This window comes from Triturus cristatus, chromosome 3_2, assembly GCF_964204655.1.
Source record: "Triturus cristatus chromosome 3_2, aTriCri1.1, whole genome shotgun sequence".
Taxonomy (NCBI): domain Eukaryota; kingdom Metazoa; phylum Chordata; class Amphibia; order Caudata; family Salamandridae; genus Triturus; species Triturus cristatus.
The window spans coordinates 947,224,211-947,250,355 of NC_140584.1; the positions used below are offsets into that span (position 1 = coordinate 947,224,211).

The 26,145-nt window shown below is 48.6% G+C and overlaps 1 protein-coding gene across 8 annotated transcripts in view; it reads left to right on the top strand.

Moving 5' to 3' along the window:
- GGNBP2 (gametogenetin binding protein 2) overlaps positions 1-26,145 on the top strand; it is a 407,447-nt gene that overhangs the window by 53,809 nt on the left and 327,493 nt on the right. For all 8 annotated transcript variants that reach the window (XM_085649454.1, XM_085649456.1, XM_085649455.1 and 5 more), the window contains exons 3-4: positions 33-286; positions 905-1,003. In XM_085649454.1, coding sequence (XP_085505580.1) covers positions 33-286; positions 905-1,003 — 353 coding nt within the window. The remainder of the gene's footprint in view (positions 1-32; positions 287-904; positions 1,004-26,145) is intronic.

A 26,145-nucleotide genomic window follows, 5' to 3' on the forward strand; every position in this document is an offset into this window, starting at 1 on the left:
TCTGTTGTATTTTTTTTTCTTTCTCCTTACAGCGGCATAGTATGCTGAAACAGCAAGATATCAGTATTGCTATGATGGTAACCACAAGAGAAATCTTCAGTGCACTTTCTCAGCTCGTCCCGTGCGTTGGTTGTCGCCGTAGCATTGAGCGCCTTTTCTCACAGCTGGTAGAATCTGGCAATCCAGCATTAGAACCCCTCACTATTGGACCCAAAGGAGTCCTTTCAGTCACACGGAATTGTATGACTGATGCAAAAAAACTTTACACGTTATTTTATGTGCATGGGTAAGTAGAATTTCTTTTCCTTCTATATTTGACATTTTAGATTTGCTGTTCCTGGTTTGAGTAAGTCAGCAACTTTACTAATAACCGGTTATTGGTTATGTAGGCTCACAGAAGGCTAGCTTAAACCATGTGCGCATCACTGCCACTTGTTTACCTGATTTCTATGACTGTCAGCAATAGTGTAGGAAATTACCACTGTTGGTTAAACAACTCTTTTCCCTTTAACTGGTTTTGACTTATGCCTCCTAACACTAAGATGATTGTCTAAATATAAACATAGCAGCTGAGCACCACTCATCGTTTTGGTGACTTCCATCTCTGTCACAACCTGAGGTACAATAAAAATCTTAGTGATGCTTATTTAAATGAATTTTTAACCAATCTCTAAAAAAACAGGAGGCGGCAAATATGACCATTTTGCAGTGACCATTAGCGTTGTATTTTTCATTATAAAGGAACATAGTAATTCTACTGGCCAGTGTCTGGACTCTAGAAAAGTTGATAGCAAAGTTAAAGTAGCAGCTATGTTTGTCAAGCTGATATGATACTTTGAGGGCGCTGCTAAAAATCTAGGGATTTAAAAATCTAATCATGTTGCTTTTTCTTTTATTGTTAAAGGTCTAAATTAAATGATATGATAGATGCAATTCCGAAAAGCAAGAAAAACAAGAGATGTCAGTTACACTCTTTAGATACACACAAACCGAAGCCTTTGGGGTAAGTTTCTGTCTTTAACTGATGAATGTTTGTGCTTTTATAAATGCTCTGTGCAATTTGGGAAATATGTCATCACCTTTCTGTAGTTGGGGAGGACAAGCTGTGAACTTGCAAACTTGTACAAGATATTGAGTACGTGGTAGATATTCCTATCGTAAATATTCCAGATGTCAACGAATCAAAATGTGCTAAAGTGAGGGTAGAAAGTTGGTACATTCTGTTTTGCATAAATATATTTATGTATCTGCTTTTGATTAATGCGCTTTTGGAGAAGACATGAAAATAGTGCTTCATGTTTAATCGTCCGTGAGCTCAGTAAGTAACTGACCCGAAAATGCTAAACTTGAATACCTAAAACCCAAGGCTCATTTTCAATTGGTTATATTGTGCATTTGCTGTGTTTCCAACATAAATATCCTGATATTGTATCTATCTGCAGAGGAAAAAGATCAACACTAGAGTGAATTTTAGACTAGTATCATGCTAGGTTTATTTTTTAAGTGCATGCACGCCAAAGCTTCATGGCACCTCAGAGACAATAAACCTCAGAACTGAAGAAGACGAGGCAGTTGGTCAGTCACAAATAATATAACCAGATTGTAAGTCATTTCCTGAATCTTGGCTGCCAGACTCTGTTAAACTCCAAGATTTGGCCAGAGCTACCCAGAAACTCTGTGTCCCATTGTAGCACTTCCTGTGGCTGGAATCTGTATCCTTGTGAGACTGGCTGATCTTGTTGCTCTACAATGGGAGCCAGCTAAGCTACACACCCATAAAAGTCAGATGTTTAAGGAGAGCTGGCTTTATGAATGCTAGATAATATCTGTAACAGGACTCTTTTTGCGATGGCAGCCAGCTTAGGGTGCCTAGCAGAAGTATCGTCCCATTCCCTGCCTGAGTCATTCTGTGTTTTTTTTTTTTTTTTTAATACTCTTTCCTAATTCCATGTTTTATTGAATCGAGTTGTTAAGCATGTTTTCAGATTCAGTGACCAGCAGGATTCTGTACAGTACCATCACATGAGAACAGGCTGTAGAGACTAAAGTGACCTCTTGTACTGGAGACATGCTGTGGTCAAGTTGTAACCCTCAATTACATTGGTTTTGTTTCTGATTATGGGAAAGGAACCTTCCTCCTTGTGCTGCATTTCTCCATCTGCATGTCACCATCTTGTAATAGTATCATTATTCTGCAGGCCTGATGTTTTTCATCACGGTACACTTCAGATTTATTGCGCTATATTTTCTTGGATTTCGAGCAGCTAGTCGAATGGATGGCTCTCTGATTTTCACTTCCCATCCATTTGCAACAGATTCTGAGTGTTCATAAGCTCGGAAACTCTGCTCTTGGGATTTTAACATCTCCTTCAGTCCATTGTGCATCCTGCGTTTATAGTGCTTAAGTAATACCGTTCTTTCACTGAAGACTTTTACATACACGATTTACCACCTTTGCATATTTCGTTTTCCCTAACGGGCCTTCCACACCCTTCTAGGGGTGTATATATTTTGAAATGTAGATTGTCAGGATGGAACAATGTGTTTTGTTGTGCCACCTCTCTGGTGTTGAGGCATCAGATCACTAGAAATCTAAATACTTTGGAAACGTCTTTTAATAAAATGTCTCTTCGCCGAACTTCGAAGTCTCTCTTTAGAATTTGAACATTGCTGTTTAGTTGGGAACAGAGCCTGTCGGTCTCTTTTTGTTTTTGAAGGAAATAAAGCAATCATGACTTTGTCAGGAAGCAGCTAAAATACTTCAGTCTAGTCACACATGCAGCCATGTTAAATGGCGGATTCAAATTCTTTTCTTGATATGCGCGTTCACTGCACTTCAATACTTAAGTTGCCTAACACACAGTGGCAGCACATTTAAAACTTAATTTTTCTAAATGTTTACATGCCTTTCTAAACATTTACTAAGATGTTTTGTAAATATGAATTCTATTGGCATATTTTGTCAGTTTGTCATAGTGTTGTAAAAGTCTATGAGCGAATTCTGTGTTGCCCTCTAGAAAAAGATTTGAGTTTTATAAAATATGACAATGCAATTTAATTTACTTACTTTTAATCAGGTCTTCTAAACTCAATCTACATTTTGCTTTTGATCTGACAATTTTTCGAAATTGTAATTATCTTGAGTTCTTGGTATTGTCGATCTGGGCCTGAGAATAAGAAGCCTGTTACATTTCAAATTTAATCAGAATAGAGAAAATTGTGCTTTTGGGAGGTTACTGTTTAAATGTTAGTTCTCTTCCAGGGGATCCTCATCAATAGTCTTAAGCACTAGAATATATAGGGACCCCGGAAACACAACACAATCGTATATGTGATATATATATATATATATATCTCTCTCTCTCTCTCTCTCTACTGGCGGTCGCCAGTAGATAGTTATAGTTAGGACCATGTTTCCATAGGAAATCTGAAAATTCTATTTTGAATAACTTTGGCGCCGGTTGACGAATCCTCGCGAATTTTTCAAAATAGGTGGGGCGCTCCACTCCTACCCTGAAAGTCTCGGAGTGATTAGTCAAGCGGGGGCCGAGAAAAAAGGGGGGTCCCAAAACGCCTTTTCCCCAAACGCGTTTTCCCCATGCATTTTTCCATAGGACCTTTAGTCGAAGGTACAGCCCGAACGGCTTAACAGAATTACGTGAAATTTGGCAGAGAGGTAGCCATAAGGTCAAGGAAGTGCCTTTTGAAGGTCTCGTGTAAATCTGTTCAGTATTTCCTGAGAAAATAGCATTTAAAACCATCAATATCTATACGCGTGCACGGTGCGCGCACTGTGCGCGCACCCTACGGTCGCGAGCGCAATTCTGATTGGTTGTTCGTTGTCAGTAAACATTCGAATCGGTCGAAATCAGGAAGTGGCGGCCGCCATTTTGTCTCTCGCAGTCTGCGGCAGTGAAAAACAAAGGTGGAGAACGTGAAAAGGGGGCAGGGTGGACAGTTCCTGACCCCCTAGCCTTTGTCAGGGGGTCACTAGAAGACCCCCAAGGGTGAAAAAAACATTTATTTTTTTGTCAAATGCGCAGGGTGCGCGCACGGCACGCACAACGCTTCGTGGGTGCGCGCACGGTGGGAGAAGCGCACGGTGCGCGCACGGTGAAAAACCTGAAAAAAAATATATTAATAAATACATAACTTAGCATTTAAAAAAAACGTACAAATTCACTTAAAAAACCATAGGTTTCACACACATTATAGTTAGGAATTAGCATTTAAAAAACCTTGCAAATTCACTTAAAAACCATAGGTTTCACACATGTTATAGTTAGCTGGACATTTCCCTCGTAAAAAACCAATGAAATTCCCCCGTTATAGTTGGTGCAGGCAACTATAACTCACGCGACCGCAATCCTCTGCTGATGACGTCCGATATTACATCACTGATTACATATGTGTCTTTCTGAAAAATAAATATTTGTAATATATGTATATCTAAAGATTAATGGAAGAAGACATGGGTAAATAGGTGTCTAAATACAGTGATGTAATATCTGACTTCATCAGCAGAGGATTGCGGTCGCGTGAGTTATAGTTGCCTGCACGAACTATAACGGGGGAATTTCATTGTTTTTTTACGAGGGAAATGTCCAGCTAACTATAACTTGTGTGAAACCTATGGTTTTTTAAGTGTGTGTGTGTGTGTGCGTGTGTGTATATATATATATATATATATATGTGTGTGTGTGTGTGTGTGTGTGTGTGTGTGTGTGTGTGTGTGTGTGTGTGTGTGTGTATATATATATATATATATGTATATATATATATATATATATATATATATATATATATATATAATAACAACATAAAAGTAAATGCAGCCTTTCATAACCAGAGCTGAATAATGCTGTAAGAAACAACTCTCCTGTATACCACAAATAAATTATGCAATATATCACAAAAAACAAGGAAAGAAAAACCGCAGTAAAGCATGTTTGAAACTGGTTTAATGCTTAGCATTTAGCCCAAAACCTCAGATAGGACTGAAAGCATTAACAGCTCACAGGCTGCATTGTAGAAAACACAGCCTAGAAAGGCTAGAAAGCTAACTCTTAGCAACACAGAAAAAAATGGCACCGTGCCTTTAAGGCAGCCATGACCCCTAGCCTCCCATCATGCCTCAGGGGTGACAGTTGGGTCAGTTTTTCTTTCCGGCTCCTTCAGTCAGGACCCTGGTTACACAGCTCCACTCTTTTCTGGTTTTATTCAGAAATGTTCCACCTTTTTCAGAAAAATGTTAACTTACTTTTTTACCACACAAAATGCCATCCCTTTTTGATCCCTGCCCTTCTTGTGGTAAAAAGGCCAGGTCAGACTCTCATGCGCTCTGTATTCTTTGCTTACCTAAGGATCATGTCCCAAAGGCTTGTCCTCATTGCCAGACCCTCTCTAAAAGAACTTTAAAAGATAGAGAGAGCATTCGTCTCTATGGATTGGCGGAGAGGGCTTCCAGAGGCAGGTCTCTGGTAAGAAAAGGCTCCAAGAGGCCCATATCCTCTTCTAGACCCTCAGCGTCGGGCTCGGCGCTGAGAAAGCAGCTACCGGAGGGGCATGCAGCGAAGAAAAGACCGTCGACAGCGGGCTCCCCTTCGAGAGAGCGCAGACATGAAGGTATGTCATCGACGTCTAGAGTCCGTCAACCTCCGCCGTCGTCAACCCGGCGACGATCGGCGTTGAGAGCCAGCAGACCTGTCGACTTCAATCAGATGTTCGGCGTCGAGGAGAGAGAGTTCTCCGGCGTCGCAGACCAGGTGGCGATCGGCATCGAGACCTCCGACGTCATCCCGACGACGTTCGACGTCAAGAAGCCCTCCGCCGACGTCATTCCAACGTCGTTCGGCGAGGAAGTATTCACCCGCCGTCCAGGCGCCATTCGCCTTCGACGCCGAGGAAGTCAGAGACCACTCCCTGAACCTGGTCGAACATCCACGACTACAAGATCTCGTTCGACGTCGAGGAGGCCTCCGTCGCAGCGGGATATACGCTCGACGTCGAGACCACCTTCACATAGATCTAAGGAAGGTTTGGTAGTCTTGGTGACGGAATCGGCATCAAGGCATTCCTCTTCTCACTCCTCGAGACGCCCTCACTCTCCATCTGCGTCTCCGAAACATCAGAGGAGGTCACAACAGAGATCCCTTTCGCATCACACTTCTCCTTCGGTACATCTGTCTCCCAGATGGCTTTTACCAGTGCATCACTGGAGTAAGACTCCGGCGGGAGCGGCAAGAACGCAGGAGGAGTACACAAGTCCTGTTCACATGTCCCCTCTGCAAAGATTAGTCCAGGAGGTGGATAGATCGCCTTCGCCGGTACGCCACCACCGTGCAGGTAGATCTAAGGAGCGTATGCCTCCTGCGTCACATCACCACAGAAGGTGGTCTCCCTCATGGTCATTTTCCTCCACCCATTCATCTAAGAGGGACTACTCGCCTACTCTATCGGACAGCCCTCAGTCGAGAGTAACCCCGATAGATGATATTAACACCTATCCGGATGGGCTGCAGAGGGAGGCTCAGAAGCTGAATATTGCAATGTCCACTCCCGAGGTCGCAACTACAGTGATTTTCGAGACGCTGCACCAAAGATCTGCCTCGCGTCCGTTGCTGCCTCTGGTTCCTGGCCTTATGGAACCAGTAATGGACATTTTTCTGACCCCTTCAACGATTAAGACCGCACCGGCCAGAATCCTCAAGAAATACAAGCCGGCGGATACAGACCCTGTGTTCTTAAAGACGGATCCACCTGCAGATTCTGTCATAGTTGCAGCAGCACGTAAGACACACGCAGTGTCTGCCAATGCGCGTTGGTCCCTCCAGACAAGGAGAGTAAGTCACAGGACTCTAGTGTGTTAAAAGTTTGTGGCTCGCCAGCCTCCTCTCTGTCTCGAGTGCAGCAGCCTTATTAGGTCGATACGACCGATCCTTATGGGACTCTTTGGATCGGTTCAAAGAAAAGCTGCCAAAGGAAGACCAGAAAGACTTTGAAGAGATCGTTGCGGAGGGTTCCTTGGTAGCTAATCGAATGATTAGCACTGCAGCGGATGGTGCCACGCTATCAGCACATTCGTATGCACATGGAATTTGTGCGAGAAGGTCCGCCTGGCTCAGACTTACAGCCCTTAAACCGGATGCTCAGCAGAGGATCCTTAACCTGCCCTTTTCGGGTTCTTCATTATTTGGCTCCCACACGGATGAAGAAATGGCTCGGATGAAGGCAGAGCTGGACACTTTGAAGGCGGTGAGGCTAGAAAAGAAAAAGGAGTTCCGAAGAAGGTACAGGCCCAGCCAACTCAAGGGGTTCCAACAGAGGGTTCAAACCCCTCAGTGGTCCCAAGGCAAGAACCAAGGGCGATCACAATTTCAGAGTCGAAAGTCTACCAGAGGTAGAGGGGGGAGCCAACAACAATCCTCCTCCACCACTCGACCAACAGGAAAGCAATGAGCCAGAGCTTCCTCTGATGCCGTTGCCCACTCCAGTGGGAGGAAGTGTTTCACAACATCTGAGAGAGTGGTGCAACATAACGAAGGATCGTTGGGTGCGCAATATACTGCGCAATGGATACCCACTACGTTTCCGTGTGTCTCCAAAGGACATTCCTCCGAAAAAATCTCGTCCTTACCAGCTAAAATTACTACGTCAGGAAGTGGTGGCGCTTCTACGAAAAAAGGCCATAGAAAAAGGGCCCATCTCGCAGCAAGGGAAAGGCGTATACTCCAGGTACTTCCTTGTGCCAAAAGGAGATCAAGAGCACAAGCTGAGACCAATCCTGGATTTGCGGTCTCTAAACAAGCTCATTTTAAAAGAAAAATTTCGCATGGTGGCGCTTCATCAAATATGTCCACATCTGCGAGCAGGGGACTGGATGTGCTCGGTGGACCTCCAGGATGCGTACTTCCACATTCCTTTGACTCCTCGTCATCGCAAATTCCTGCTATTCATGGTCGGCAGCAATCACTACCAATTCAGAGTGTTACCCATCGGGCTAAAATCTACCCCACGAATCTTTACCAAGTGCATGGCGGTGGTGGCGGCAGCTCTACACAGACGAGGGCTGTTCGTAGCAGGTAAAGAGCGACTTCCAAGTGTGCCTGGTTCTGCTTGGCAAGCTAGGCCTGCATGTAAATATGGAAAAATCAGTTTGCCAGCCGACACAAGTGATCCATTACCTGGGCTCCGTCCTAGACACAAACCTAGGAAAAGCGTTTCCTTCGGAGCAGAGACTTTTATCAGTTCAGCAGAAGTGCGAAGTTCTTCTCCAGACCGCTCGCCCGACGATCTGGCAAGTAGCGTTCCTATTGGGATCAATGGCATCTTGCATATTCCTCATTCCCAACGCCAGGCTGAGAATGAGGCCTCTACAACAAGATCTGGAGGACCAGTGGGACCAGACTACCGGTTTCTGGGAAGATCGGATTGTGCTTTCACAAACAGCAAAGGCGTCTATTCTGTGGTGGACTCGTCCACGGAACCTCCTACCGGGAGTCCCTTTTCACCAACCTGTTCCCACCCAGCCCTTGGTAACAGATGCATCGCTTCAAGGATGGGGGGGGAGCACATGGATTGCCTGCAAATGCAAGGTCGGAGGTCTGTCAAGGAGCAATCCTACCACATAAACATGTTAGAGCTGCGAAGCCGTACATCTAGCCCTGAAAGCTTTTCGGCCTTCGATCATGTCCAACTCAGTCCTCGTCCAGACAGACAACACGACCACCATGTATTACCTCAACAAACAGGGTGGTACGCACTCTCGTCCTCTCTCCCTGGCAGCTCAAAATATATGGCATTGGCTTCTAGCCCAAGGCCTCTCCGTCACACCAGTGCACCTTCCAGGGGAGCGAAACGTGCAAGCGGACGCGCTCAGTCTGCACTTCGAAGATCAGCCAGACTGGGTGCTAAACAACGAGGTAGAGACAGACCTTTTCCGTCAATGGGGCCAGCCTTCCATAGATCTGTTCGCAGACTATCTAAACAAAAAATGCCACGCCTTCGCCTCCAGGTTCCACCGTCCGGGGACGAAGGGGAATGCTCGTTTGATCGACTGGTCCGGAATATTTGCTTACGGCTTTCCTCCCCTGCCTCTGATACCGAAGGTGGTGTCCAAGCTCATCCGGTCCAACATGTCAATGATCCTGATAGCCCCGGACTGGCCTCGACAATGGTGGTACCCGGATCTGTTACAACTGTCGGTGCACCCCCACAAGAGGCTGCCATGCAGGTCGGATCTGCTAACCAAGATGGACGGGAAGATCCTACATCCCAACCTTCCCTCGCTGAACTTGGCAGCATGGCACCTGAGGTCCTGCAATATGGACATTTGAACTTGCCGCAAGACTGTATGCGCATACTAAATTAAGCAAAGAGACCTTCTACAAGGGCTTCGTATTCCTTTAAGTGGAAGCGATTCTACCTGTGGTGCACTCGTAATAGCTTTAATCCAACTACAGGGCAGGAGGAGGTTATTCTACCTTGCCTCCTATACTTGGCTCAATCAGGTTGAAATATTCATCAATCCGAGTACATTTAGCGGCTATTAAGGCCTATAGAAAGTCTCCAAGCCAGCCTTCCTTTTTTCAACTGCAGGTGGTCAAGGATTTCCTTCAGGGGTTTAAGAAGGTTTATCCCCCTGTGCGACCTCCTTCTCCTCCTTGGGAGTTGAATCTGGTCCTCTCTAAGTTGATGGGTCCTCCTTTCGAGCCCATCCATAAAGCCATGCTGCAACATTTGACATGGAAGACCGCTTTCTTAGTTGCGATTACATCAGCGCGTAGGGTAAGCGAAATCCAAGCGCTATCTTCCAAAGAGCCCTATACTGTCTTTCACCACAACATAGTATTGAGGACTCACCCTGCTTTTCTGCCAAAAGTGGTATCTGATTTTCATATTGATCAAGCAATTTCTTTGCCGTCCTTTTTTCCCAATCCCGCAACTCCTGCGGAGAGATCACTCCATTCATTAGACCTTAGGAGGGTGCTTAAATTCTACCTAGAGGGAACTAAGGTCATCAGAAAATCAGACCAATTGTTTTTAAATTATGGTTCCATGAGAACAGGTTTTCCAGCTACCAAGAGATCCATTTCCAGATGGATAGTGTCTTGTATAAAATTGGCCTACCAGTTGGCAAATAAGCCCCTATTGTTGTCACCTAAAGCACACTCCACTAGGGGGAAAGCAGCTACAGTAGCTTTCTTGCATGATATTCCAGTGGCAGAAATTTGCAAGGCAGCAACCTGGAGATCTGTGCATACGTTCACAAGGCATTATTGTCTTGAATCAGACTCCAGGGCAGATACTCAAGTAGGCCAGGCCTCCTTGAGAAATCTGTTCAGATAACAGAAATGTCTGAATTATCAAGTTTAGTTGTCTGAGCTGGATTGTTAATTGTTTTTCCTTTGCCCGCAGTGCATGAGGTGAGACTCGCTATTCTATTCTAGTGCTTATGACTATTGATGAGGATCCCCTGGAAGAGAAGGATTAGTTACTTACCTGTAATCCTAGTTCTCTTCCAGGAGTATCCTCATCAAAGTCCTAAGCAACCCTCCCACCTCCCCGGGCAAAGGATCTTGATTTTTTTTTTTTTAAAGGAATTGTCATCTTTGTGTTATGGCTTTGTGTCACCGCAAAGAACTGACCCAACTGTCACCCCTGAGGCATGATGGGAGGCTAGGGGTCATGGCTGCCTTAAAGGCATGGTGCCAGTTTTTTCTGTGTTGCTTAGAGTTAGCTTTCTAGCCTTTCTAGGCTGTGTTTTCTACAATGCAGCCTGTGAGCTGTTAATGCTTTCAGTCCTATCTGAGGTTTTGGGCTAAATGCTAAGCATTAAACCAGTTTCAAACATGCTTTACTGCGGTTTTTCTTTCCTTGTTTTTTGTGATATATTGCATAATTTATTTGTGGTATACAGGAGAGTTGTTTCTTACAGCATTATTCAGCTCTGGTTATGAAAGGCTGCATTTACTTTTATGTTATATATAGATCGATAGATACATATGTTTATCACATATATGATTCTGTTTCCGGGGTCCCGCGCAAAGGCGGGAATATTCTAGTGCTTATGACTTTGATGAGGATACCCCTGGAAGAGAACTAGGATTACAGGTAATTAACTAATCCATACTTGAAGGCACATCCAAGTCTATGGATTATTCAGTAATTAGCGTTCCTTTAGCATTTCCCTGATGGCTATGTACAAATGAAGAAGTTCTGTATGTTTGATCTTATGCTAATAGGGCAAAGCAAAATGCAGACCTGTGTAAATCTGGAAATGGTGTGTCTCAGCCCGTTTGACAGATCCCTAAAAAGAGTCTGTAATCAAACATCTGGGATTCTTCTTGATTGGTGGTTGGCCTAGGCTAGAATTTTTCATTTAGTAGCACATCCTGTGTGTGTGTGTATGTATGTATGTATGTGTATGTATGTGTATATATACACACACACACACACACACACGCGCACACACGCACACACACACACACACACACACACACACAGACACACACACAGACACACACACAGACACACACAGACACACACAGACACACACACAGACACACACACAGACACACACACAGACACACACACAGACACACACACAGACACACACACAGACACACACACAAAATTCCCTCTCTTACCAAGTACATTGAATGTGCAAGAATTTCAAGGAGGCTATGAATAGTGCTGATGCCTATGTATAATAATCAATTTAAACTTATTAGATGGATGGCAAGAACACTCTGAAGGATTCTCCATGAAATAACTAGAAACCCAGGAGACAAAAAGGCAAACTGCACCTACAGATAAAAATGAATGACGATATACTGGGTAATCCAAGATGAGAAGACCTAAAGGGCCTACTGGCTAAAAGGTTAAAAAAAATTAGAGAATTGCAAAAAAGAGAAAGGAAAGCTTGTAAACTTGAATGCGATAGACGGTATTACCATTATGGTTGAGTTTATAGATTTGCTAGAAAATATGAACCACTCGGAGCAAAATTCAAAATGTACAAAGTTTTGAACAGTAATACAAATGCGAGTAAAACGTAAGTAGGCTTAGACCCAGGGGTCATCAGCTGATAAAAGCCTGATTGAGAGGCTGATTTTTAAAAAAAATAAATTAAACGAAATGAGACTGTTCCGTATTAGAATAATAAGTCAAGGGGGGGGAAGAAACAAATGGGGCAACAGAAGAAGAGGCAATGTAGGATGAAAAGGGGCATGCTGGAGGAGTCCTTCAGAAATCTAAATGGCAGTAGAACTCCATTTTGAAATCTGCAAGTCAATCGTTGAAATGAATATTTTATCTATAGCGTTGACGACTACTCAAGAACAGGTACTTCATCGAGGTATAAGTCTGCCCAGCCTACACCCCTGACTTTGTCAACCTAAATATTAAACTGTGTAAGTTCACCAGAAAACTTAAACTACAGACACATTTTGAAATGACACCCCTGTTTCATGGTCCACCAGAGTGTGTATCCCCATTTGCGGCAGTGGACATTCCAGAAATGATGATTGAAATCCTGATGAATGTGAGAGGAGGCAATGCACCAGGAGTAAAAAGGCATTAATGTTGTGAGGATTCCAAAAGAAAACTAATTTTGTCCACAATTGCCACCTGGCAATAATATTGATGTTTTTAATGTGTGAAGACATAAATAAACTGAGATGTGAAGCAAACGGAAACTATGAGGGAAATATGTCCTGGAAGGAATAGGAGGAGATCAGCATACAGTGAATTACAAATAATCAAAACCTCAGACAAGGGTTGGATATTGTTGTGGAGAAGACCCTGTACAGGCAGACAATCAATTATTTTGGAGAATTATGAGGAGATCAGTACCAATCCTTCAAGAAAAATTGGGAAGGCATATCTTCAGATGTAAATATGGAAGGATATGAAAGAATACAAATATGAAAAGTTACACATGCAGTAACATCTGCTATATACTTCTCTCCCCAAAAATAAAGAACACCACAACCCATCAGCCAGACCAATTTATAAACCATGTGGCATTCTGGACTCTGATTTATAAATATATTTTTTTTAAATAATTATTTGTAATATAGGATGGAGAAGAATACACTCTCAAAGAATACATAGGGAAGCTAAATACCATCAACGTCATCAATAGTTGCAGCCCGACCAACATTGATTTCTTAGATGTCAACTTGTATGTAAAGGAGTATAAATTGCACACAAAGATCTTCAGGAAGGCAGCAACCAGCATCCCCATTTTGCACGGCAACTGGCCATCCTAAAGCGCTAAAATAGAGTATCCTCTACGGCCATCTGCTGAGGGCTCAAAAAGTTTGCTTACTCTGAAAGTAACTTTGAACTGGAAGCAGCATCAATTATCAAAAGATTCAACCTGAGAATGTATCTGCCAAGCAGTGTTACGAGATTCACATCAAAGTTTAAAGAAGGACCGATAACAACAACATAATGCTGGAGGTGTTAAGTTGGATAAAAGGAATCAAAGGGAAGTCCAATCGCTTTGCTAATGTAGGGACTCTGGTTTAACTGCATTCTGGTTTTAAAATGAAAATTAAATGTGACTATTGTATCCTTTTTTAACAGGCTGTAAAAACTGGTTTGTTCTCTATTTAGGTGCCCTTTTCTACTAACAGAGTCTAGCATGTACGTGCATATTTACTTGCATTTATAATTTTTGTAAAGTGCCCCAGGATCCCACACATGGGTGGAATAGTTCACTGCTTATGACTATTGATGATGATCCACTGGAAGACAACAAACATTTCAGATTACATGCATAGTACATATTTTAAACCCTCATTTTTAAGCTGTGTATGAACCTAAAAATGTCAGATTTTACATTAAAATCAATTTATGTAGAAAGTCTAGCATTAGAAAGATTTTGAAAAGGTTTCGGTAACCTCATGTTCTGCTGTTAAGGATCACAGCGAGTTGGGTTCAGTTTATTCTTCACAGTGCACGCAGTATGTTAAGGTAGATGATAAACATACATATTGGCCACAGGAAGGTAGACCACATAAAATCACGTTCTCGCCTATACTGTGACCTATGTTTTAATTTCTGAATCACGTTAGTTGACTGAACAAGCATTGCTATCCCTTATGCCGAAACAGTCAACTTTCTCACTGTTGTGATGCAGTCTGTGGCTCTGATTGTGTCCTCGCCCTTGCAACATACAGAAGGATTTGGGTAAATACTACTCCCAGAGTGTGATGACATTGAATCAATTTTTTTTTCTAGTCTTGGTGAGTCGATGTGAACTCTTGAACTTCGCTTATTTAGCAGAATGTTATGGGGAATGTCATGCAATGGAATGCCCTGGAACCTATTTTGTATTCTTAAACAGTAGAATAGTTGCAGACACATTAAAATCTATCTCAAACAAAGCGTGCCCTTAGGAGGCAAACATTGTCTCTCTATCTTTTAAAAAGGGGGTTTGAATTAAAATGTAATACTTTAAACATTTGTCTGAACTGCTTATCTTAATTCTCTATCCCAAAACGGAAACTGGAAATGGTGCATATAACCATTTCCATTTAAGTCCGAGAATAAGCTTCAGTGTCCCAGGTTTACATTTTGATGTAATCAAAGCTCCAAAATCAACTTGCGCAAGACTTGCTTTCAAGTGTTTTTAATGTCATTTCTAATTTTGCATTAGCATACCCACTTTGATTTACAAATTCCAAGACATTGGATGCCTTATATTGCTGTTCAAATTACAAATCTTCTAATCAGTTGAGAAAAATGTCCAGCTCTTCCGCCTTCCTCAGGAATGTATGAAGTGAAACTGGAGAAATAAAACTGTTATCAACATTATGTTGTATCTCCAAAGCAATGCAATTCTTTCCATAGTCATGGTCTGCTTTAATTTAAAGAATTGCAACAGTATAGAAAGTTTTCGGAGTTCCTTTTTCTAGAAATGGCAAACGAGGGTCTGTTCTGGACATGTGAATCATGTTGTGTATTTCGTCTTTGATGACAAAGTATGATGATCACCAACAACTGACAACGTTCTGGAGAAATATAAAAATATTTGGGCGTTGATTAGGAGTGTTAAATTTGCGTAATTTGGTGTACCTTAATGATGTGAATTATCAGCAAAATTACTCCGTGTGAAAAAAATGGAAATCCATCATTTAGCACTATATTTGAGTTTGAAATGCCTCCTTGTGTCAATTTGTGATGCAAGGATGCATTGCGAGCTAAAACAATAGTGCCAAAAGCAGCGTGAACTGCAGCTGTTCCCATTCTGTTGTTAGCATGCATTTGTGGTATTTGTTACCTAGAATGATGCGTTCTCTGGAAATTATTACTACGAATGACTTGTAAATACATGATATAGCGTAATGGTGTCATTTCGGGAATTTTGTGTAACCTTCAGAATGCCTAATTGTGAGAAGTTGGCCTGGCATATGCTGTCCACTAGTTATAGGGGACACCTTGCACCAGTCCAATTCGACTCTTAAGGTGATAGGTTCATAGACAACTTTTAAAGAAAGCTATCCTAGTGGTAGCCGTGGAGAGCAGCCTTCAGGCTAAGTCTTGAAGGAGTGTTAAGCTTATTGTTTTACCATGGATAACCTCTTGAATGACCAAATGAAAGAGTAGTCCACACAGGTATATATTCAAAATATATGTATTTATTCTAAGAACAAATCCCACTAGTCTCTTTATGAGGCTGGAGGTAAAGATACAATTCAATAAGCATTTATAGTTACAATAAATAGCACTGGAATCACAGGGCCCCAGGGGGGGACCAAACCATATATTAAAGTAGCATAAGAACCAAGACCATTCTGCAGACAGTGCCTAGGGCACTTAGGGCCGCTGGCCCCTTACGAAACCATCCAAGGTAGTGAGGAAGGGGACCCACGGGAAGCGTGTGCAGTGGTGAAACTACAGTCGGGATCCCTATTAAACCCTATGGGAAATGTCGCGGTTGGAAATTGCAGGAATCTAGACACTTCAAGCAGGAGTTCAAGTTCAGGAGTTTTAAGTTAAGCTCTTGGAGGGCCCACACCCACGATAGTACCGAGGTACCACTGTTACCTGCCCCAGGGAAGCCGGGTGCATAGGTTGTTTTCGGTGTCGGGTCGCGATCTCGTTTTCAATGGAAAAACGTGAAGAACTGCTGCTGGCGTGAATCGTCATCGATGTCGTGCAGGTTGAAGATGTAGATCTTGAAGGAAAGGACCTGAAAGCAGAGGGGACAGATTCTGGGTCACTAGCTAGTCACCAGGGGCCTCAGGAGAAAGAGACCTTCAATGTCTGGTGCTTCCAGGTTGAAGACGGGTAGCTTGGATCAACAGCCACGGGGTCCAGGAGGCGTGAAGGGAGGCGAGCTGCTGGAGGGCGACTGTCCCACGAAGGATGAAGGCTGCTGCGGTGTTAGTGTCCAGATTGGATTCACTAAGCCTTGGCAACTGCAACCCACGCAAGAATCAAGAAACCGCTACGGTGTAGACCCACAAGGTCTGAGCAAGGTCTCCAGCGAGGAGACTGTAGAGCAGGCCTGGAGCAACCAGGGGAGCTCTTGGAAGTGAAGATTGTGCTCCGCCAGGGCCCACCAGTCGAGAGACAAGGGACCGCGGAAGGCAGCAATTTGGAGTGCGTAAAGATGCGCCCACGGGTCGCCGGAGCAGGCTAGGGCGTCGATCTTTGGCACAGGTGATGTTGAGAGGTTGGCTCAATGATGGGCCAAAGCACAACTTCCCCACTCGTCGGGTTAGTGTGCTGTGCAAGAGGTGGCTGGTGTCCTGGGGTATTGGGTATCTCGGCACCCACGGGGTCCACGGTGCTCAGCCTTGCTGTGCACACTCGCTGGCCTCTGGGATGCTTGGGAACCCACCTCAGGGTAGGCAGAAGTCTTCGATGTCCGTAGGAGCAGCGGAGTGCCAACCGGGTCACTTGCAGTGTTTCAGGTGCCTGCCAAGCAGGGGGGTAACTCCTTTACCCCAAGGGAGATTTCTTCATTCAGCTGTGTGGCAGCTCGTCGAAGTTTCAAGTCTTTGAAGCAAAGTTCTCGTCCAAGATGTATCTGAGACTCTGGGGACCCTGCACCCACCTTTATCCAGAGATTAGGGGAGTGTCTAAATCAGAGCCCACCAATGAGAGTTCAGGCGGGAAAGGGTGGCTACACTCTTTCCCCTTTGTGTGTTTTCCCACCTGGGCAGGGGACGGGATGCCCCTGAACCGGTTCGAGACGGTGTATGCAGAATTAGGCACTGGAGAAGCCTACGTGCAAGTCTGAAAGACCTCCTATGGTGCACCCACCCAGTTCCAATCCACATAGTCGTTCTGGGGAGGTGGGGACACCTCCCTGCAACAAGATCCCTATTGTCCAGCTGCTGTGGCTGGAGTTCTGCCCAGCAACAGGCAGCCAGAGTCGTGTGGGTGGCGGGTAGCATCCATTTTGTACTACGTGTGCTCTTTTAAATTGGTTTTTAAATCTGCCACTTTTACCATATCACCCCTCTAGCAGGGGGGAATCATGCCCTCACTCACATGGCTGGATTGGGGGTATGATTCCACGATGTTTGACACCAAACATGACATGGTTCTGTGCAGCCACTCAAGTTATCACGCTATCTCGATTACTTACAATGCGGTTAAGAGTATATGGTATGGCTGCACTACAAACAACCTCGCAATAGCTTTAACGAAAGTTGCAGCAGGGCCCTACTCAGGTAGGGGTTCCCCCTCACACATATCTCAGCACCCTGCCTTGTAGGATTGGCATGGCCTGCCTTAGGGGTGACCTATGAGAATATATGTGTTGTATTTAAGTGGGATACAGGGTACCTATATCTCTGTAAGGGGTGCAAGCACCACCTTACCCAGACTACAGTAGTGGTCTGGTGGTGTCAGTTTGTACGGCTGTCCCAGGGGTGGCACAATAAGTGCTGCAGCCCCTGGTAGGCCTCTGAAGGACCCATGCCCTGGGTACCTAGGCTACCATCTACAAGGGTCTAATAGGGTGTCCTCCGTATCCAATTGGTATGTACCTAGGCTACTTACATCAGTTTAGAGAGGAAGCAGTTAGGCTGGGGTCCTGGATAGCAGGGCCACAGCCTGGCTAGAGTCATAAAACAGTCAAAACATCAGCAAAAAGTTGGGGGCAACTATGCAGTCGAAGCCAATCTCCTACACTAATTCTGAAAATTATTCGACCTAGGATAACGTTATTAACATTTTCCCAGCCCTAGTGTTGATGGCCTAATTGGATAGCTGTAAGGTACTTCTCATACCGCCAAAGTTTGAATGGCAAGAAATGCAGTCAAAGGTAATGGAGTTATTCAAATTACACTGTTTCCTTAATAAAATAACATTTTTCCCAAATCTTTCTGCTCACATGCCACTTCTCAAACACCGACATTACTTCATTTTATGATTTCAACTCCTCTGCCTTTCATTAATTATTTTATGACTTCAACTCCTCTGCCTTTCATTAATCAAAATACCTATTTCAGAGTCACAAGGAAAAGTTAAACAATCCGCATTTTAACGACAGTCACCCAGAGCCAGTGTGGGCTAAAATAATTTCAGAAGGCCTTGTCATAAAACCTCTAGGGCCGGTTCCAGCAGGTGAGACCCCGCTGCAGCTGGGGGTGTTCTGATTTACGCTGTTGAGAGACCTTTTGGACCCGTGTAATCCAAATTGGAATCTAAGACCTGATATGAACTTGTACTAAGCCCTGAGGAAGCCCTCGTCCAAATGATCACATAGGGGCAAAACACGTGTTGACTGTGTGAAAGTCTCTTGGTCTCACCATACAATGAATATTGGAAAAATAAACAGATCTAAAACTACAACCAGGACTGCAAGCATTTCTTCGTCTAGAATGAACTGAAAAATGGTGGAGGAGGCACTCGCTTCCTCCCTACGGATTACTAACTGAGGTACCAAAAGGTTCAATACCTCAACTCATCTCCTCTAAAAGCAAGATATAAGGCTAATGGGTCCAGGAGGGAAACCCTTGAACCTTCTATCATTACCAAACCTTGCCTTAAAACCCATATCCAGCGTCTAAACTACCCCCCTGTGTGCACATGCATGCACACACACACCCATCCCCAGCTACACACCCACCCACCTATACACAGCCTACACACACAACCTACACACGCAGACAACCTACACACACAACCCACACACAACCTACCTACACGCACACACCCCCTCCCACCTACACACACCCCCTCCCACCTACACACACCCCCTCCCACCTACACACACCCCCCCCCTCCCACCTACACCCCCCCCTCCCACCTACACCCCCCCCACCTACACACACCCCACCTACACACACCCCACCTACACACCCCCTCCCACCTACACACCGCCCTTTCACCTACACACACCTACACTCACCCTCCCGCCTATACACTCACCCTCCCGCCTATACACTCACCCTCCCGCCTATACACTCACCCTCCCGCCTATACACTCACCCTGCCGCCTATACACTCACCCTCCCGCCTATACACTCACCCTCCCGCCTATACACTCACCCTCCCGCCTATACACTCACCCTCCCGCCTATACACTCACCCTCCCGCCTATACACTCACCCTCCCGCCTATACACTCACCCTCCCGCCTATACACTCACCCTCCCGCCTATACACTCACCCTCCCGCCTATACACTCACCCTCCCGCCTATACACTCACCCTCCCGCCTACACACTCACCCTCCCGCCTACACACTCACCCTCCCGCCTACACACTCACCCTCCCGCCTACACACTCACCCTCCCGCCTACACACTCACCCTCCCGCCTACACACTCACCCTCCCGCCTACACACTCACCCTCCCGCCTACACACTCACCCTCCCGCCTACACACTCACCCTCCCGCCTACACACTCACCCTCCCGCCTACACACTCACCCTCCCGCCTACACACTCACCCTCCCGCCTACACACTCACCCTCCCGCCTACACACTCACCCTCCCGCCTACACACTCACCCTCCCGCCTACACACTCACCCTCCCGCCTACACACTCACCCTCCCGCCTACACACTCACCCTCCCGCCTACACACTCACCCTCCCGCCTACACACTCACCCTCCCGCCTACACACTCACCCTCCCGCCTACACACTCACCCTCCCGCCTACACACTCACCCTCCCGCCTACACACTCACCCTCCCGCCTACACACTCACCCTCCCGCCTACACACTCACCCTCCCGCCTACACACTCACCCTCCCGCCTACACACTCACCCTCCCGCCTACACACTCACCCTCCCGCCTACACACTCACCCTCCCGCCTACACACTCACCCTCCCGCCTACACACTCACCCTCCCGCCTACACACTCACCCTCCCGCCTACACACTCACCCTCCCGCCTACACACTCACCCTCCCGCCTACACACTCACCCTCCCGCCTACACACTCACCCTCCCGCCTACACACTCACCCTCCCGCCTACACACTCACCCTCCCGCCTACACACTCACCCTCCCGCCTACACACTCACCCTCCCGCCTACACACTCACCCTCCCGCCTACACACTCACCCTCCCGCCTACACACTCACCCTCCCGCCTACACACTCACCCTCCCGCCTACACACTCACCCTCCCGCCTACACACTCACCCTCCCGCCTACACACTCACCCTCCCGCCTACACACTCACCCTCCCGCCTACACACTCACCCTCCCGCCTACACACTCACCCTCCCGCCTACACACTCACCCTCCCGCCTACACACTCACCCTCCCGCCTACACACTCACCCTCCCGCCTACACACTCACCCTCCCGCCTACACACTCACCCTCCCGCCTACACACTCACCCTCCCGCCTACACACTCACCCTCCCGCCTACACACTCACCCTCCCGCCTACACACTCACCCTCCCGCCTACACACTCACCCTCCCGCCTACACACTCACCCTCCCGCCTACACACTCACCCTCCCGCCTACACACTCACCCTCCCGCCTACACACTCACCCTCCCGCCTACACACTCACCCTCCCGCCTACACACTCACCCTCCCGCCTACACACTCACCCTCCCGCCTACACACACTCACCCTCCCGCCTACACACACTCACCCTCCCGCCTACACACACTCACCCTCCCGCCTACACACACACACCCTCCCGCCTACACACACACACCCTCCCGCCTACACACACACACCCTCCCACACACACACCCTCCCACACACACACCCTCCCACACACACACACACACCCTCCCACCTACACACACACACACACCCTCCCACCTACACACACACACACACCCTCCCACCTACACACACACACACACCCTCCCACACACACACACACACACACACCCTCCCACACACACACACTCACACACCCTCCCACACACACACCCTCCCGCCTACACACACTCACCCTCCCGCCTACACACACACACCCTCCCGCCTACACACACACACCCTCCCACACACACACCCTCCCACACACACACACCCTCCCACCTACACACACACACACACCCTCCCACCTACACACACACACACACACACCCTCCCACACACACACACTCACACACCCTCCCACACACACACACTCACACACCCTCTCACACACACACACACACACCCTCCCACACACACACACACACACCCTCCCACACACAGACTCACACACACACACCCTCCCACCTACACACACACACCCTCCCACCTACACACACACCCTCCCACACACACACCCTCCCACCTACACACACGCACCCTCCCACACACGCACCCTCCCACCTACACACACCCTCCCACACACACACACACCCTCCCACACACACCCTCCCACACACACACACCCTCCCACACACACACCCTCCCACACACACACCCTCCCACACACACACACACACACACACACACACACCCTCCCACCTACACACACCCTCCCACCTACACACACACACACACACACACCCTCCCACCTACACACACCCTCCCACCTACACACACCCTCCCACCTACACACATCCTCCCACCTACACACATCCTCCCACCTACACACACCCTCCCGCCTACACACACCCTCCCGCCTACACACACACACACCCTCCCGCCTACACACTCACCCTCCCGCCTACACACTCACCCTCCCGCCTACACACTCACCCTCCCGCCTACACACTCACCCTCCCGCCTACACACTCACCCTCCCGCCTACACACTCACCCTCCCGCCTACACACTCACCCTCCCGCCTACACACTCACCCTCCCGCCTACACACTCACCCTCCCGCCTACACACTCACCCTCCCGCCTACATCCCACCTACACACACCCTCCCACCTACACACACCCTCCCACCTACACACACCCTCCCACCTACACACACCCTCCCACCTACACACACCCTCCCACCTACACACACCCTCCCACCTACACACACCCTCCCACCTACACACACCCTCCCACCTACACACACCCTCCCACCTACACACACCCTCCCGCCTACACACACACACCCTCCCGCCTACACACACCCTCCCACCTACACACACCCTCCCACCTACACACACCCTCCCACCTACACACACCCTCCCACCTACACACACCCTCCCACCTACACACACACACACCCTCCCACCTACACACACACACACCCTCCCACACACACACACACACCCTCCCACACACACACACCCACACACACACCCTCCCACCTACACACACACACCCTCCCACACACACACCCTCCCACCTACACACACCCTCCCACCTACACACACCCTCCCACACACACACCCTCCCACACACACACCCTCCCGCCTACACACTCACCCTCCCGCCTACACACTCACCCTCCCGCCTACACACTCACCCTCCCGCCTACACACTCACCCTCCCGCCTACACACTCACCCTCCCGCCTACACACTCACCCTCCCGCCTACACACTCACCCTCCCGCCTACACACTCACCCTCCCGCCTACACACTCACCCTCCCGCCTACACACTCACCCTCCCGCCTACACACTCACCCTCCCGCCTACACACTCACCCTCCCGCCTACACACTCACCCTCCCGCCTACACACTCACCCTCCCGCCTACACACTCACCCTCCCGCCTACACACTCACCCTCCCGCCTACACACACACCCTCCCGCCTACATCCCACCTACACACACCCTCCCACCTACACACACCCTCCCACCTACACACACACACACCCTCCCACACACACACACCCTCCCACCTACACACACACACCCTCCCACCTACACACACACCCCCTCCCACCTACACACACACCCCCTCCCACCTACACACACCCTCCCACCTACACACACCCTCCCACCTACACACACCCTCCCTCCCACCTACACACACACACCCTCCCACCTACACACACACACACACCCTCCCACCTACACACACACACACACCCTCCCGCCTACACACACACACACACACCCTCCCGCCTACACACACACACACACCCTCCCGCCTACACACACACACACACCCTCCCGCCTACACACACACACACCCTCCCGCCTACACACACACACACACCCTCCCACCTACACACACACACACACCCTCCCGCCTACACACTCACCCTCCCGCCTACACACTCACCCTCCCGCCTACACACTCACCCTCCCGCCTACACACTCACCCTCCCGCCTACACACTCACCCTCCCGCCTACACACACACACCCTCCCACCTACATCCCACCTACACACACCCTCCCACCTACACACACCCTCCCACCTACACACACCCTCCCTCCCACCTACACACACACACACACACACACCCTCCCACCTACACACACACACACACCCTCCCGCCTACACACACACACACCCTCCCGCCTACACACACACACACACCCTCCCGCCTACACACACACACACACCCTCCCGCCTACACACACACACACACCCTCCCGCCTACACACACACACACCCTCCCGCCTACACACAAACACCCTCCCACCTACACACACACACACACCCTCCCGCCTACACACTCACCCTCCCGCCTACACACTCACCCTCCCGCCTACACACTCACCCTCCCGCCTACACACTCACCCTCCCGCCTACACACTCACCCTCCCGCCTACACACACACACCCTCCCACCTACATCCCACCTACACACACCCTCCCACCTACACACACCCTCCCACCTACACACACCCTCCCACCTACACACACCCTCCCACCTACACACACCCTCCCACCTACACACACCCTCCCACCTACACACACACACACCCTCCCACCTACACACACACACACACCCTCCCACACACACACACACACACCCTCCCACACACACACACACACACCCTCCCACACACACACACACCCTCCCACCTACACACACCCTCCCACCTACACACACACACACCCTCCCACCTACACACACACACCCTCCCACCTACACACACACCCTCCCACCTACACACACACCCTCCCACCTACACACACACCCTCCCACCTACACACACACCCTCCCACCGACACACACACCCTCCCACCGACACACACACCCTCCCACCTACACACACACACCCTCCCACCTACACACACCCACCCTCCCACCTACACACACCCACCCTCCCACCTATACACACCCTCCCTCCTACACACACACACACCCTCCCACCTACACACACACCCTCCCACCTACACACACACACCCTCCCACCTACACACACACACCCTCCCACCTACACACACACACCCTCCCACCTACACACACACACACCCTCCCACCTACACACACACACCCTCCCACCTACACACACACACACCCTCCCACCTACACACACACACACCCTCCCACCTACACACACACACCCTCCCACCTACACACACACACACCCTCCCACCTACACACACACACCCTCCCACCTACACACACACACACACCCTCCCACCTACACACACACACACACCCTCCCACACACACAGACCCACACACACACCCTCCCACCTACACACACACCCTCCCACACACACACCCTCCCACCTACACACACACACCCTCCCACACACACACCCTCCCACCTACACACACACCCTCCCACACACACACACACACACCCTCCCACCTACACACACCCTCCCACCTACACACACCCTCCCACCTACACACATCCTCCCACCTACACACATCCTCCCACCTACACACACCCTCCCACCTACACACACCCTCCCACCTACACACACCCTCCCACCTACACACACCCTCCCACCTACACACACCCTCCCACCTACACACACCCTCCCACCTACACACACCCTCCCACCTACACACACCCTCCCACCTACACACACCCTCCCACCTACACACACCCTCCCACCTACACACACCCTCCCACCTACACACACCCTCCCACCTACACACACCCTCCCACCTACACACACACCCTCCCACACACACACCCTCCCACCTACACACACACACACACACCCTCCCACCTACACACACACACACCCTCCCACCTACACACACACACCCTCCCACACACACACACACACACACCCTCCCACCTACACACACACACACACACCCTCCCACCTACACACACACCCTCCCACACACACACCCTCCCACCTACACACACACACACACCCTCCCACACACACACACACACACACACCCTCCCACACACACACACACACACACACCCTCCCACACACACACACACACACACACCCTCCCACCTACACACACCCTCCCACCTACACACACCCTCCCACCTACACACATCCTCCCACCTACACACATCCTCCCACCTACACACATCCTCCCACCTACACACATCCTCCCACCTACACACATCCTCCCACCTACACACATCCTCCCACCTACACACATCCTCCCACCTACACACATCCTCCCACCTACACACATCCCCCCACTTACACACCCACATCCCCCCACTTACACACCCACATCCCCCCACTTACACACCCACATCCCCCCACTTACACACCCACATCCCCCCACTTACACACCCACATCCCCCCACTTACACACCCACATCCCCCCACTTACACACCCACATCCCCCCACTTACACACCCACATCCCCCCACTTACACACCCACATCCCCCCACTTACACACACACATCCCCCCACTTACACACACAC